General features: G+C 48.7%; 1 protein-coding gene across 1 annotated transcript in view; it reads left to right on the top strand.

The window, feature by feature from the left end:
* The window catches only part of NOL6 (nucleolar protein 6), a 31,376-nt gene extending 19,455 nt beyond the window's left edge, over positions 1-11,921 (top strand). The window contains exons 25-26 of the mRNA XM_086771007.1: positions 8,591-8,692; positions 9,900-11,921. Of these exons, the coding sequence (XP_086627133.1) occupies positions 8,591-8,692; positions 9,900-10,049 (252 nt within the window). The 3' untranslated portion in view covers positions 10,050-11,921. The remainder of the gene's footprint in view (positions 1-8,590; positions 8,693-9,899) is intronic.
* The last annotated feature ends 3,925 nt before the right edge of the window (positions 11,922-15,846 follow it).

Below are 15,846 nucleotides of genomic sequence, written 5' to 3'. Positions count from 1 at the left end.
CAAGTCCCTGCAGCAGCCGGGCAGCGCTAGGGGCAGCTTGCTGGAAGGCAGAGCTGGAACTGGGGGGGCTCCAGCAGTAGCTGTACTCTGACAGCTCCTGGCCAGCCCTCACAGCCCTCCTGGGCAGCATGGCAGGTCAGAGGGCTTTCCTCTTGTGCTTCTCCTGACCAACACACCAGGAGGCTTTTTTCCACCTTCCCATATGCTTCTCTTGTCTTAAGATTTGATATCAGCTTCTCTCCAACCTTGCGTTGAGGAAGGAGGTGTGTCTGCCAAAGAAAAATAGTTTTTGGGTAACCTCTTTCCTCTTTCTGGGCTGCCTCCTGCAGAGTGTGCAGGGTGTAGCATTTGCTGGTCCCTGAGTCAGCTAATCCTGCAGTGCTAGCCACCAAGCTTTTCTCTGCTGTCACTGCCAAACTTGGCAGTGGTGGCAGCTGCAAGGAGGGACAGCAGAAAGGGCCAGATGTTGCTTTTAGGTCTATAGAAGGAATTGCAGAGGTGCCTGAATTAAAACTCCAGTTCAGACTGGAAGATGCTGAGCCCTTCAGGTCCAAGCTCCCCTCTCACCTTAACCCAGGTAGCTTAGGAGGTGGCAAAATAAAATTTGGGAGGGTTTCTTTGAAGGTTTCCTCAACCCTAGCCCTGTTACCTCCCATGCCACCTGACAGCTGCGTTTCCTGCTAGTCACTGCCCAGTCGATGGGAATCTGCTGTGGTTTCAGTAGAGCTGCCTGTCTAGCAAGGTGTGAGCTTGATCCTTCTCTCACCCACAGCAGATTGGGACAGTCTAGGGTGGGGGGCAAGGAAGTAAGAGATGGAGATGTAAGCAAGACCTCTTTTAATTGAGGAAGACCTTGAAATTGTCCCACAATTACCCTGCAAGTAGCACCGCTTGTTTGGCTGGAAAGTCATGGAAGAGAAGAGAGAGGAGAGAAGGTACTCAGTGCTGTCCTGCCTTGGAGAAGGAAGGTGGCTTTAAAGCTGGAGGTCCTGCAAGAATCATAGAATAGTCCAACCCCCCCTGCAAAGAGCAGGGACATCTCCAACCAGATGAGGTTGCTCAGAGCCTCATCCAACCTGGCCTTGCAAATTTCCAGGGGTGGGGCTTCCACCACCTCGCTGGGCAACCTGTTCCAATGTTCCACCACCCTCACTGTAAAAAAAAAAATTCCTTTTATCTCGTCTGAATCTGCTTTCTTCTATTTTAAAACCATTACCCCTTGTCCTTTCACAACAGGCCCTGCTAAGGAGTTTGTCATTGTCTTTTCTATCAGCCCCCTTTAGGTACTGGAAGGCTGCTATAAGGTCTCCTCAGACCATTCTCTTTTCCAGGCTGAGCAGCCCCAACTCTCTCAGCCTGTCTTCACAGGAGAGGTGCTCCAGCCCTCTGATCCTCTTCATGGCCCTCCTCTGGACTCGCTCCAACAGGTCCATGTCCTTCCTGTGTTGGGAGCTCCAGAGCTGGACGTAGTACTCCAGGTGGAGTCTCATGAGAGCAGAGTAGAGGGGAAAGACACATTGCAGAGAGTATTTGGGGGGTTTCTTGGGGTCCAGGGTATGCAAGAAGGAGGGGGAGAAGCACCCTATACAAACCTTCTGAAAAGGAGCAGGTAGCACAGCAATCGGGAACCATTCACTATTTCGCTCTTTCCTGACGTCTGGATCTGACGAGGAGTATCAAGACTGGCCCCTCTCTTCTGTTCTCTGTATAATCAGGATTTGACCTGCCACTGTGAGATCTCAACCAAGAGGCATAGATCTGGGTAGGAAATGAGGTTTCTTAAGCCTGAAATCCCTCTCCACACCATGCTGGACTTGAGGCTAGAGTTGAGCTGAACCTTGCAACAGCTGCGAGGGCGCTGGAGGTGCCTGCATACACGAGGCTGGAGCATCCACATCTCTAGAGGGGTTGGGGCTAAGCGACTCTCACGGAGACCTGGCAGGAGGCTGACTTTGTGCTCAAAGGGGAACCGGAGACTCTTCGATGAGCCGATGGGGAGAGCAGGCTCCTTGAGGAGGCTGTTAACAGGCTTGCAGCAAATCATGCTGTATATCGAGGCACTTGATTGGGAAACTCATTGGGGTGTGTTGCAGTTTATAGGACTTTTTTGTGCTTGTCGTCATCTTGGTGTCAGCAAATGGCTCCAGAAGTTAAAGATGCAGAAGAGACTTCCCTGGAAAGCAGCTTTCATTATGCTTTAAACAATTATGACTTAATTGGTTCAGTCAATTATGACATCCAAATGGAATTTTTACTGTCTCTTTTCTCTGATACAGGTAATAATAGACTCGGAATAGGGTTTGGTTGTGTGGCCAATTACAGCTGGTCCTAAATCCAGTACACTCATATCCCCATGAAGAAACAGTGGATATGAGCAAAGGTCACGTTGCCTCTTTAGAAGCAGTGTTGTGCTCACTTGGTGTCTCTCATTGTTTGGTTCGAGGATGCTTTGGGAGGAACAGAGCAGGAATTGATCATAGGTTTCTTGAATCAGCAAACTATGGGGTAGAGAGCCTGAAATCTGCCTTGGCAGGCCTAGCTGGGGGGCTTTTCCTCCTCTTGAGGGCTCGGAGATAGTTATAGCTGTGTTCCCATCTGGCCATTGTATTGGAGGTATCTTGCAGTACCAGTTCACTTGGCTCTTGTAGCTTCCGGATCAGTAGCAGGCAGACCTGAAGGGGCTGATTAATATCTCTTTCTGAGCAAACAGGTGTTTCTTCTGGAAAAATCAAAGAGGTGATGCTGCACATGCTCTCCAGTAACTCAGCCATGTCCACCTGTTTTAGGGGGCCTCAAAAGCCAACATTTCACTGCTGGGTCACCATCAAGCAGGTGATGTGTACTGTCAATCAGAACTACCCTATCAGAAATCATCCAGCTTTTTGTCTCAGTGTACTGATGTTGTTGCTTGAAGGCAAGACATATACATTGGCTTTGTGCTATGACCTGGCTTTGGTTGGTAGCCTCTCCAGCACCTTTGCATTTCTATTTCCCTGACTTTTGCTTCTCAAAGCTCATCACAGCCTGAAGGCTGGGAGCCCTGGGGGTGATCCAAACACAGCAAGAAGTTAGTGCTGGAAAGGAGTGTGGTGACAGCAGCACATCCTTATGCAGTGAATCCTTATGAAAGGTTTTGGATGAGAGGGCACTTGGATGCAGAACTGGCTGGCTTTGGCTCAGAATAATTTGCTATCCCTTAATAGCACAAACCACAGAATTGAGCAACAGGGATGTAGCTGAGGCTGACAGTGCAGCCGTGGTGTGTTTATAGCAACGAGGGGAGACATCTGCCACGCAGCAATGCTGTGGGATTTTGTTCTCTTCTGTGGGCAGAAAATACTTATCAGCCCTTTTCTGAGACTGGCACATGAAAAAGGGATGTAAATGCCCAAGCATATTGATTGAGTTGAGAGGGACAGGGAGTAGGATCTTCCCCAGTGTCCTTGTCCCAGTAACCAGGAGACTCACTTTTCTCCTGTACAACCTGTTTGCTCCTGAGAGGTCCCTGTTCTTCTCACATCAAACAGGTTAGCAAGGCAAGAGTGCTCTGGAGCGGAAGGATTGCTGTGTGTCTTCCCCAAGGAGCCTAATTAGAGGAGAAAATGAAAGGAGGGGAGGTGTTGCGTCCTGACTGCTTTAATTTTTCCTGCTTTAAGGAGATATGGTGCACGAGCTGGTCTGATCGAGTTGCTATGGTGCCCGAGAGTCTCTGGGTAGAGATGAAAGGCCAGTCATGGAATTCAGATGGCAAATTCTTCAATTCCAGGACAGATCTGATAGAAAAGGCCTGTTCTGAGGGGCTGTCCAGGTGAGAAGGCTTTACAGACAGATACTTTTGAGGGAGACCAGGTGCCAGACGTCCTGCAGAGAGGGCTTCCCTCGAGCTTCATCCCACCACCAGCCTCCTTGACACCTACGGTCTCGAGCACCTCAGTGAGCAAACTCTAGGTCTGATCTCAGTAGGGATTCTTCAGCAAGGCTAAACTAAGCGTCTCAAATGAGGCTTTTCTGGGATCTGTGTTGTGACTGCTGGTCTGCGTCGTGGTGGCTCTCCAGCTGCAGAAACCCCAGCTGTTTCCCAGGGATGTGGCATGGCGGTCAGCACAGCTCTTACTCCAGGGTGCCTTGGCTGTCCTTGAGCTCAAGGGACAATCTTTCTGCCTGCATCCCGTGAATCCTGTGGATATACTTGCCATGCCCATTTGCATGCATTCAGGAGCACACAAAGCCCAAAGGCTGTGGTCACCTCCCCAGGGTCCACAGCTCATGGTGGGGAAAATCGGATGAAGCTGCCTGGGCTATGTCCATCCGCATGTCTATAATGACTGTTAAAAGACATAACATTTCTTACCAATTCTTTGGTCTCAGTGGGTCACTGGATGCTAAGCGCTCTATCTCACCAAGATTTAGCTTTCTCTGGCTGCACGTGTTTATTAGAGAGCTTGTGTCAGAGAAGCTGCCTTGTCTTGTGCATGGGAGATCTTTCTTGTGCAGGTGAACAGGGAAATGTTTCCTACTTTGCTGTAAACATCCTTTCCTCTAAGCAATGTTTTGCATTTCTTGCACCTTGAGACAAGACCTATCTGGAAGCCTCACAGCCCTTTCCTTTCTTCCTCCCACAGTGTAGGAATCTGTATCTTGCTACTGCATGTTAGGAAGGAGTTAATGATATTAAGAGTTCTCAGTCTCTTACAATATATAAGCTGTGGTTATGGGAGGTAGCTGGAACTGGTGAAATCTTTTCAGGTCCAACTGCTCCCTTCCTGTTTTGACTGACAGGCCTGACTTCTCCTATTGAGACTTCCAGACAGGAAGAGATGAACCGAAAAAGCTCTGTAGGCTCTTGTGGCATGGAGGAAACCTTCCTATCTGGATTTATGCACTTGGAGGGGCAGAGGTGGCAGGAAATTTCCCTGCTCTTATGGCTTCAGAGCAGCTGTGTGACCCTTAGTGTGTGCCCAGGGTTGTGGGGTGGATGCACAAATGTATGCATACACATATTGAGCCATCAGCCCCTCGTGCACCTTGGGTGAGCTCAGGGGGTACCTGTGGCTACATTTCTCTGGTGTTGGTAATGCCTTCCTGGAGATCTGCCTTAGATTCTTCCCATAGGAAGCCACTGAAGACTTTCACCTCAGATGGATTGGTGGACAAGGCATGTTTGTTAATGCAGCCAGGAGAACATGGATGGCTTTTTTCCTTGCCATACTTCTTTGCTGCTGCTCCAAACCCTCGGGACAAGGATGCGCATGTGGCTCCAATGAGCCACTCAGAGGTGGAAAAGTTTGGATAGTTTGAAATATCTTTTACCAGGTGAATCCCAAACCTAACACTCGGGTTTCTTCTCTCTTTTAAAACCCTTCTGACACAGAAGTAAACCCAGTCAGGTTTTCTTGACAGTACTCCTTGCTCTGTTTGGGCGTGGAGGAAGGCCCTGTCTGTATCAAATAACTTATGAGCATCAGGGCAGGTCACAGTAGGATGACAAGGACTTTAAAGTGTTAATAAGTAGCTTTAATACAGCTTTATACTGGTAGATCTCTTGCTGAGAGCACTTAAAATGATCTAAGCACTGAGCAAATGTTGATTGATGCATTTGCCACTTGAACTGCTGTCACACCAGGAAGAGCTGCTAGGTGCATTTCGCGTGCAAAGGCCTCACCAAATGGCTCCTTTTTTTCCAGCAGCTCTGATGCAATGAGCCCAGTCTCTGGGTATAGGTAGGAGCAGTGAAAGAATGGGTGGATAAATGGTCAGGCTGAAAAAACTCACCCCTAAACAACAACAATGTAGTTGCTCAACTAGTAATGAGTGCTTCCCTTATTGCAAAATCCACGCTTCAACCTGAGCTGCTTAATCCAGTAATCCCATTTTAGATCAGGGTATTGTTTTACTCACCACCTTTCTCCATCCTTTCGTTCGAACAACCCAGACAGCTCCTTACAGACCTTGAGCTAATGTTCTGCCAGGTGCCATGTACCCCTTCCCTGCACTATTAGGGTCCTGCAGATCACAGCCCTGAGCTTACAGTTCCCCCATGCCTCTGCAAGATGGGAATCACCTGTACGTTCTACTGATGGCAGGGATCCTCCTGAGCAGGGAGAGCTTTCACTGGGCCTTTAAAGCTGAATTGCAACCAAAGGTAGCAGCAGCTTGAGAAGGGAGTAGGGGTTCAAATGCGCTCCATGCCTTTTCTCCATTTTCTGTTAAACTTTCCCTTGAGGAAGGTGTTTGCAGGCTCAGGCAAGCCCAGTGACAGTGGGCATGGAGCATAGGATGTGGAAAGGGAGGTGAACTCTGTTTGCTTTTACTCCCCAAGCTTCTGTACAAACAGAAGTGTGGTGACTAATATACCAGACCCTTTTAATGCTGCAGTTTCCCGAGACTTGAATGTGCCTCTCTGCAGCTCGGTGAAGCTGGCCCAAGCGCTGTTATGTGGATGACTCTGGGAACAGCACAAGTGCAGAAGCTTGCCCTTTGCTGTAATTTTGAACTGGATGCTGTCCTTTCAACATCTGGCCTCTACTCTCAGCTGTCTGGATAAAAGGTGCTGGGTAGCAGGCTGAGCCTAGCAGGGCTCTTTTCCTGCAGATGCTTCTGGCTCCTGCCCAGCAAGACGTGCCTGTGAAAAATACCTTTCTCATAGGGAGCATCGCGTGGCACTTGAGACCTCGCCCTGTAGAGCAGTGGAGCTTTCTCAGGTTCTCACATGCTCTGCTCCCCTCTGGGTCAGAAAGCTGCTCGTTGGTGATCAGCATGTCCTGAGCTTTCCCTCCCCTCTGCTGTTTTGCCTTTTGGCAAAAGGAGGAGTATTCCCTGTTGACTGGGCTCTGAGCGTAACCTGTTGGTCTCAGCTGAGAAGTGCCAGGGTGAGTTACCTCTTTCTCAATGTATTTTTAGACAGTGGTTTTTCTAGCCAGTTTGGCAAGGTAATGCCTTGACCAGCCTTGCCCCTGTGAAGATCCCGTGAAGTGGGATGAGCTGGCAGGTCTCAGGATCTTCCCAGCTTGATGGCCTAATTGTGTTGTCCTCTGTTTGTGATACTTCAAGTCTGAACTTATAAATCTGCTCTGAAGTTTGCAGAGAACACCACTCCTCCCTGCTTATCAGGTGTTTTTTCTTAAAATGCCTTCCCACCCTTTGGGATCACTGGTAATACCAACCCAATCCATGTTTTTTTTCCTCCTCCTGCAATCCCAGTATGTCCCTACGAGACCTTGCTTTTGATGCTGTTTTTTCTGTCATGCACATCCTCATGAAAACCTCATGCTACAGTGATGCCAGCAGAGACCTCTCTTTGTAAGAGCATGGCTGAGTTGCAGCTGAGGAAACTAAGGGGATGGAGGAGAAGGATGACAAGGGAGCAGAGGGTCTATATTTCTTGCAGTAGGTTGCTCCAAAGCTAGGGAGGCCATGTGCAGAAACTTGTCCTGTACTGATGCTGGGAGCATCAGAGCTATTTGCTCTGCCCAGTAAACGTGTACTGGTGTTAATCTCCACCAAGATGAACAAGTGTCAGGGAGGAACTTCTTAGCTGCCTTGGTCAGCTGTGCTTAGGGTGCATGTCTCCAGGTACCAGTGTGTTGGGTGCTGAGCTGTAGGGCCAGACTTTTAGGTTTGAAAAGTTGCTTGCACACAGTGTTGTTTACTTCTGCTGCAGTGTTCATCCTCTGCCTTCTTGCAGTGCTGGGATTCCAGCTTCCCTAGGCTTAGTGGAGAGCAGACTGGCCTTTAGTCATGTCTTTGTGCAAGATCTCTTTTTGAGCTCTCTTGCTCAGAACTGCCAAAGGAGCTATTCATTGACACAGCTGCTGAAAGACCGAGGCAAGGACAGCAGATTCCTGTAGGGCCTCCATTGAGCCTTCCGTCTCTTTGAACCTCGCAGGACTTTGCATTACTTAAAATTTCTACTTGTTATGTTTCCTTTTGGGACACTGTATGTGCTCACAGCACATGTGGGACTTTGTCCTGGAGGAAGAAGGAGCTTTTATACTGTTGGTTGTATGGATTGCAGAGTTCAAGATGCTGGCCTCCAGTGGAAGATCTTGGGGTGGTTGATCTTTGCTGTGACGTAGTGAAACATACTGTGTCAGGATTGCCTGCTGGGCAGGGCCTACCTCTTGCCATCTGATGTACTGTGAAATCTTGGACATGGCTGTTAGGACAGGACAGCTTAGTAGCTGACAGCTAGCAAGCTGTGTTGAGGAGCACTCAGTGAGTGTCACCTAAGGGGTCCAGTGTCCTAAAGCTGGATGCTGCTTTCTGGATGCTCCTGCAGGCATGTGGGAGGTGGTAGATCATGTTTCTGCTCTCTGGTTCAGCAAGAGGTAGTCAGCAATGAGGTCTGCATGCAAAACTTGGAGGCAGTGCACTGTGTCCGTTGAGGCTGGGGGAAAGAGGCAGCAGGAGGCACCTAGGACTTGTCCATGGGCTACCGGTTGCTTTCTGTGTTGGGAATCCACTGGAAGAGTTGCACTTTTGGTCCTGGCTGGTGTGGAGCTGCTGTGTGTCCCTGTGTAAGGAGACTGTGTCAGCCGCGGGCTCTGGCTCTGGGATGACTGGTACAACCTCTTGTTTGTTTTCTACCCAGGATGCCTTCAGTGATCTCGCCTTGTTCTTCTATGACAAGCATGGTGGGGAAGTGATAGCAGTTCTGTGGAAACCTTTGAGCTTTCAGCCTCAGCCTTTTAAGGTAAGTTCTTGACTCTACTTTAAGCTTTATGTCACCTTTATGCCTTGAAAGCTTGGAGGGCTTTTTTTCTGCATTGTAACTGCTTTGTCTAACTCTCATCAGCCCCAAAGCACTTTGAGGAACAGAGCTCCAACTTCTGTCCCTTCTTAGAAAGGGTGAAACCAAGACAGAACTGTGGTCATAGTCCTCAGCAGAGCTCAGAAAGGAACGTGTGTCCCTGGGCAAGCCCCAGCACCATGATCAGAACAGAGCTCTCTGTCCCAGGTGCTCTTCTCTGGTCCCCCCCGAGAGGTGGGCGATGCCTCATTTGCCAAAGACATCTGGTGTGTGCTGCAGGCTGTTCCGTTCCTGTGGCTTTGGGTGTCTTACCCAGAAATACCCAACCTGCAAGAACCTGGGGCGTTAAGCCTGGGTTCATAGTGCCCAAGTCCAGTGGATGTACAGAGACGTTTTCCAGCTACAGTGTGTGGGCTGGCAAACTCTAGAGGGTGGTTGAGCTAGGTGTGAGGCACGCTGGAGTGATTCATGCTGCTTTCTATGAAGGAAAGACGCAAAGAAACCAATGACTCATGGCTCAGAGTTGGCAGCCCAGGCTCTTCTGCTGTCAGTCTCTGGGTAATTTATCTCCCTTCTCTTCATGGCCAGAGGGCATTGGCCATTCAGCCTAGCTGCCATTGTGAAACCCAGTTATTCACAGTGGTGAAATGAGAGGAGGAGATGCTTGTATCTGAGCTGAGTGTGGCTTGATTAAACATGCAGATTTTTTTTGCTAGTGAAGCCAAGAATCTCTTCCCACTCAAGCTCTTGACACCCAACAACAAAGCAGAACCCAAGCAGCTCTTACTCAGGGTCATGATGTGATCCCTTTTGCATACCCTGCCAGCTCTGCTTACACAAGCTCTACCATGCACCTGCACACTCTTTTCCCATCTCTACCATGCCCCTGGTCATTGCTTCTCTTCCTTTGCAGTCTTAGGTAAGCCCTGAGAGGGGCTGGAAGGGCCACTCTTGCAGTTTATTAGCTCTAATAATGAGCAATGGTGGTGTTGAGAAGTGAAGCTTAGAAAATTTGATGTAGTGGTGTGGCAGGGTTTGGCTGTGACGAGGCTGGAGAACAGTTTTCTTGTCCTATTTGGGGCTTGCAGAGGTCACAAAGCAGCTCTGAGTTGTTGCTCCCATTTGCACAGTGTTTGTGTGTTATTTGCAGGTCTCCAACATGAAAGGAAGGATGGTGACAACTCTGAACAATGAGCTGGTCTGCGTTCCAAATGTGGAGGCAATTCTGGAGGACTTTGAGGTTTTGGGAGAAGGCCTGGTCAAAAGCGTGGAAGCTCGTACAGAGAAATGGACTATCTGAGGCCACTGAGAGGAAGAACCTGTCCTGAAGCAGAGTATATTCACTCTGGGACCATTCCTTTTTATAAATCAATCCTAGGAAAGGCTGTCAACTTTTTAAATCCCAGAACTGTGTGTTTTACTCTATTTATCTTTATATACATTGTTCAGAAAAGTAATGGGACTTGTTATTGTGTTCAATAATACAAAGCCTTTTTATTTTGAAGACAATATAAAGATGGGATAAAATTTTTGAAAGTGTTCCTGGTCATTGTAGGAAACAAAGCTGTGTTCACCTGAAAATGTCAAGACCTGAAAATTCTGGCTGAGGTGTGCATTGGGAAGGCAGTTTCCTAGTTCAATAGAGAGTTCATAGCAACGGCTATTATTTTAGTGGTTGGGAAAACCAAATAAATACTGAGCCATTAAAAATGACCAGGTTATTCCCCTCTACTTAGCCTTGGTGAGACACATCTGGCATACTGTGTCCAGTGCTGGGCTTCCCAATAAAAGAGAGACATGGACACACTGGAGCGGGTCCAGTGAAGGGCAAGGAAGATAATAAAGAGGTTGAAGCCTCTGTCATACGAGGAGAGGCTGCAGGAGCTGAGGTTGTTCAGCCTGGAGAAGAGAAGGCTCAGGGGGATCTTAACAATGTGTGTAAATACCTGATGGGGGAGTAGAGAAGATGGAGCCAGGCTCCAATGATGGGATGAAAGATGTAAACTGAAATGCAGGAAATTCTGAAACACTTGGTTTTTTATCATGAGGGTGGTTGAACACTGGCACAGGTTGCCCAGGGAGGTGATGGAGTCTCCATCCTTGGAGATATTCAAAACCAAACTGGACATGGTCTTGGGCAGCCTGTTCTAGGTGACCCTACTCTGAGCAGGAGTGTTGGATTATTTTTCTTCTGTGAAATGATCATGGGGACTCCTGATGGGGAGAAAGAGAGGGAAATAAGAGGGAGCAAATGCACTAGTCCCATCCCCTCCTCTGATGGAGGCAGCATGCATGTTCCAACAGCAAAGTAAGAGTGAATCACTTAACAGGGTAAATAAAACAGACTTGATGACAGCAGGTGTTGGAGAAACCAGAAATAGATTAAACTTGGAAAGGCAGGTGGACATTCAGGCAGTTTGATAACTGTAGACAGTTGTTGCTTGGTAAGGAGCATTTTGGGTGGGATGTTAAATCTGTTGCTTCAAGACCAGGTGTTGGAAATGGGTCCGAGGCTTTGTGGAGGAGATTCACAACTTATTTTTCAAATGTTTTCTCTGAAGCATTTTAAAGCAGTCTGTGGCACTGGGCTGGTGCTGTCTACGTGGTGCCCGTTGATGCAGTGTTTGGAGGCATGATGTATCCTACAGGATAGATACGTATGGGCAGCATCCCTGGTTTTGGGATATATCTGATGTACTAAAATCACACGAAATATTTTTCTCTCTTCCCTGTGCTGGATGCTGAGGGAAGCTGTAGGTGAAATCCTTGGCCCATCTACTGCTTGCAAGAGGTTTTTGAGTACACCTAAACTGAAAACATTGGAAGCACTTAGTGGGCAAAACAGATATCAGACCTGAGAACAGAGCAGCTCTTTCTGTTGCTACCATGACCCCTGCAGCCTAAGAAGCTGCTGACATGTCCATTAGCAAATGAGATGCAGGCAGTGATTTAGGCAGGTTTCAGAAGCAGTTAATTAAGGATTAGTTTTTAAGCTTCTCTTTGTTCTGTTTTGTCATCCTCTAGCTGTTGGACTCACCCAGTCCACCTTCCACGATGGCTGTAATTTTCCTCAGTAATCAGATTGTTCCTGCTTTTTGCGCCTGTCTACTCTTGCTCCCAATTGGGATCCCCTTGATCTGATATTGGGATCCTATAAATTTGTTGGACAACACTTGAGTTGCCAGATCGGTTGCTTGTCCAGGGCTCTGCCTATTGTCTCCATGCCCCATCCTGCCTCTGCTTGTCCCCTTGCTGTATGTTGTGGATTTAGAATCATAGAATCATAGAATGGTTAGAGTTGGAAGGGACCTTCAAAGGTCATCTAGTCCAACCCCCCTGCAAGGAGCAGGGACATCCCCAACTAGATCAGGTTGCTCAGAGCCTCATCCAGCCTGGCCTTGAACGTTTCCAGGGATGGGGCATCCACCACCTCTCTGGGCAACCTGTTCCAGTGTTCTACAACCCTCATTGTAAAAAATTTTTTCCTAATATCTAATCTAAATCTACCCCCCTCTATTTTAAAACCATTACTCCTTGTCCTGTCACAACAGGCCCTACTGAACAGCCTCTCCCCATCTTTCTTTGGGCTGGGGCTCTCTCCTTGCTGTTTATATCCGTGATTTTCCCTAGGGCAGAGGCGTGTGCCGAAGCCCACGTTAGCTCACAGGGGAGCAGAGCTCCTGCAGCCCTGCTGCTGCACCAGGTGGATGGGAGGGTCCTGCTCCCCCTTCCCCAGGGCTGTCAGAGGATGCAACCCTTCACTGGCTTATTCCCTGTCTGGCAATATTTATGGAGAGACAGTCTCTGCTTTTGCTACTGAGCAGTGCTGTAATTCCCCCCGCCCTCTCCTCCCCGGCACAGCTCCCATGGGCAGGATAGCTTGTGAATTGTGCGAAGAATATACTCTGTAGTGGTACCCCTGCAGCACCTCCATTTTTATCTGGTTCTGCTACACTGTCAGGTATGGTATTGCTGCTCCTTTTCCTTTTTGCCCTTAAAAAGACATCAAACTATGCATCGCTGCAATCTACTGTGTATTGGATCTCCAATTTGTTCCTCCGTCCTTGGGTAAAACGCTGCCGTTTGCAGCTTGCAGCAAAGGATTGGGCAGCGTCCAGGCTAGCCTTCTGCAAAAATAACGATGCTAAGTTAACTGATGATAGATGAACTCACTCATAACCAAACCCTCATGCAAGTACCAACCTGCTGCTGTTTCACAAGGTAATGCCGCTGTGCTCAGCAGCCAGGTGTGAGCCTAAGTCAAGCCTGAGCTGCAGGTGTTTGCGGGTGCCAAGGTCCATTTTGGTGACAGATAATGGTATCTCAGTAAAGGCATTTAAATAAATGCACTTAAGACTGGCAAAACTGACCACTGCTAACCCAGCTTACATCACCTAGGGGGAATACATCTGCGTCAGCAAAAGTTACCCAAGTAACACGTTATCCCAGCTGTGCTTCAATGCTCCTCATGTTGCCAAAGCCTTGGTTGATCCACAGGCTCCTCCCTCCTCTTTCAGAGGAAGAGTAACTCCTTGATGCCCCAAATCCCCAGTATCCAAATACTTAAAGGCACCTGTGAGCCACTTTGGAGCCCTTGTTTGTATGGTCAAACATTGCATATGTTCTCGGTCATGTTTTATCATCTACTAAAATCAGACCCCTGTGGCCAATGTGGACAAAACTACTTTGAAATTTAGCTGGAAAAGCCTAGGAAAAGCTCTTAGGGACTGCATGTTGGTGCTACCTGACTTCTTGAGCATCACCTGGTATGTAAAGCAAAGTGCAAAGCATCTCTGCCTCAGGAGCAGAGGGTCCCTCTTCCTCTAATGGGTCTGGAAAGGCAGGAGCCAAAGGAACAGCTCGTCTCAGGTATATAAGAGAGGGCAAGAGAGGTCTCCATTGCTAACTTTATATCCTGTTGGCTGATCTACCGCTGTTGTTGGTGCACCGTGACTAATTTATATGGTGAAAGCTGGGGTAGGGCCTGGGTTATTCAGAGCAGGCTTGTTTGACAACCTGTACTGGGTTTCCACTTCAGAGCAGTGAGTGGGCACTCGCTTGCTTGCCTGCAGGTGTTTGCTTAGCTGTGGTCCCCATCCATAAACAAGAGCTGTACAAGCACAGAGCTGCCCTGGAGAGCCCATGCCTTTTCATGTCGCAAGAGGCAGGACAAGGGGAAAGGGAGGGAAGTGCCGAAGCTGAGGTAATAGCAATGGGATTTGACATGTTGCCACTGCTCCAGATGTGTAGGCATTGCTACCACGTTGATTTTGTAGAGAGACAGGAGACCTTAGAAGCTCTTTACAGCGAGTCTACCATACACAGGGGCGAGAAAAAACAGGGATGTATTTCAAAATGCAAGGCTGGGCTGTAGTGATGTTGGTACGCTTAGCAGGCGGATGGAGTCAGCCAAGACAGGGCTCAGTGGTATCTGCTTTCTAGCAGACCTTTCTGAAAGTTGGTGTCTCCTCCTGGGCCTTTTCCTGAGCCACCCTTTGGACAGCTTTCTCCTAAAAGGGTCAGCTCATGCTTTGCGAGATTGTTCTCTGAAAAAGGGGTTGTTGGGAGGCAGTTGGTACTGGTTCAGGAGAGGCAGTGGTGGACGGAGCCTTTCTTCTGCCATCAGACCCCTGCTTACCAGGTGCTCTTGACAGCTTTGAGTGGCAATCACAAGATTTATGAAATGAAGCTGGGGAAACAAGTTGATGAAACACAGCTGGGATGAGGGGATGATCAGAGCAGGCTGAGTGCTGTGGGGCTTTCTTGCCTGCTGAGTTGTTCAGCTCTCACTGATCAGGGCCACCAAGATCTTTTTGGAACTGGTTTGGGGTCTCTGTGGCTGCCTGGCTTCAGGCTGATTCCCTGAATGCAAGAAGCATGTGTTTCCTGGAAATCAAAGCACATTTTGCTCATGCACTCATAATCACTGGTCATTTTTGAAAACCCTTAAGTTAAATTTCCATGGCTGGTTGGGGAAGGAGCCTGTTTTTTGGCACAGAAAGGGAACATCTTCCCCTAGTTTGCTGTTTCTGCAGCAGCCGTGCTGCTTCGCTGAGTGTTGGCTTGTTCGCCAGGATTTCTGTTATCAGGAAAATGCTCTGGACCTGAAGTGATTTTTCCTGGCCAAGGGAGCAGCTTTCTGGAAGCACCCATAGCAAAGCGGCTCTGGTGGGCAGCAGCTTTTGATGTGCATGGTCTTTTCAGGAAGGCAGGGATGCTGCCCAAGGGGTGAGGGCAATGCTTAGCAAGTGCAGGGTGTACACAGGGAAGGGAAAATTAGAAGGAGGTGGGGGGGTGGTGGGTAAAAAATGGGAGAAATGTGGTCCATAAAGGGGCTGGGGAAGAGATACTGATCACTGGCACCCCAGGCCTGTGCTGGGGGAGCAGGAGGAAACTGCAAGCTTCTCAAACAGTATGAGCCTTGGCTGATGCAAAGATGCTGTGAAGTCTTTGCACCAAACCCAAGTGCTAAAGGCTCAGCCGTCATTAGGAGAAAAATATGGATTGGCTATGAGCATCGTGGAGAGGTGCTGCACGGCTGGTGATGCCATGGTGGGCTCTTGCAGAGGAGCAAACTGGAGATGCACCAAGGATCTCCCTGTTTCCCTGCTTTCCTGCTTGGTGTTGCAACCAGGTTCAGCAAACTTGCTAACCTCTTCCCACCAGAGAGTGAAAGAGGGGGGATTTGTCCTCAGGGCATCATTTGTGGTCAGCAACGGAAGTGCCGAGGGCTTGCGTTTGCCATGAGCCGGCATGGAAATGCTCGTGCCTTGTGCTGGTAGCTCCTGCGCTGCTGAAGGTACCAGACAGACTGTTCCTGTTCATGTTGCTCCTGGATGTGCCTGGAAAGGCTGAGGGAGGTGCCAGCAAAAGGCATGGCAGGAACCTGGGAGGGTGTTGATTTATTAGCTGGAGTCTCTCCCTTTTGGCTAAATCGCTTGTTGTTTTCATGCATAATAAAATGTTAAGGATTGCAGTGTTTGGGAGGAAAACTACAACAGTGGCTCCGCTGCCCTGTGAGTTCATGGCTTGTTGGCTCTTCCCTGACAAAACACGTAGTAGCTGAGCTTGGTTTTGCTGAGGGCTGACCTGCCTCC

The sequence above is a fragment of the Chlamydotis macqueenii genome, chromosome Z, assembly GCF_036417535.1.
Source record: "Chlamydotis macqueenii isolate bChlMac1 chromosome Z, bChlMac1.mat, whole genome shotgun sequence".
NCBI classification, from domain to species: domain Eukaryota; kingdom Metazoa; phylum Chordata; class Aves; order Otidiformes; family Otididae; genus Chlamydotis; species Chlamydotis macqueenii.
The sequence above is the reverse complement of the archived record's forward strand: the minus strand, read 5'-3'. Positions and strand labels throughout refer to the sequence as shown.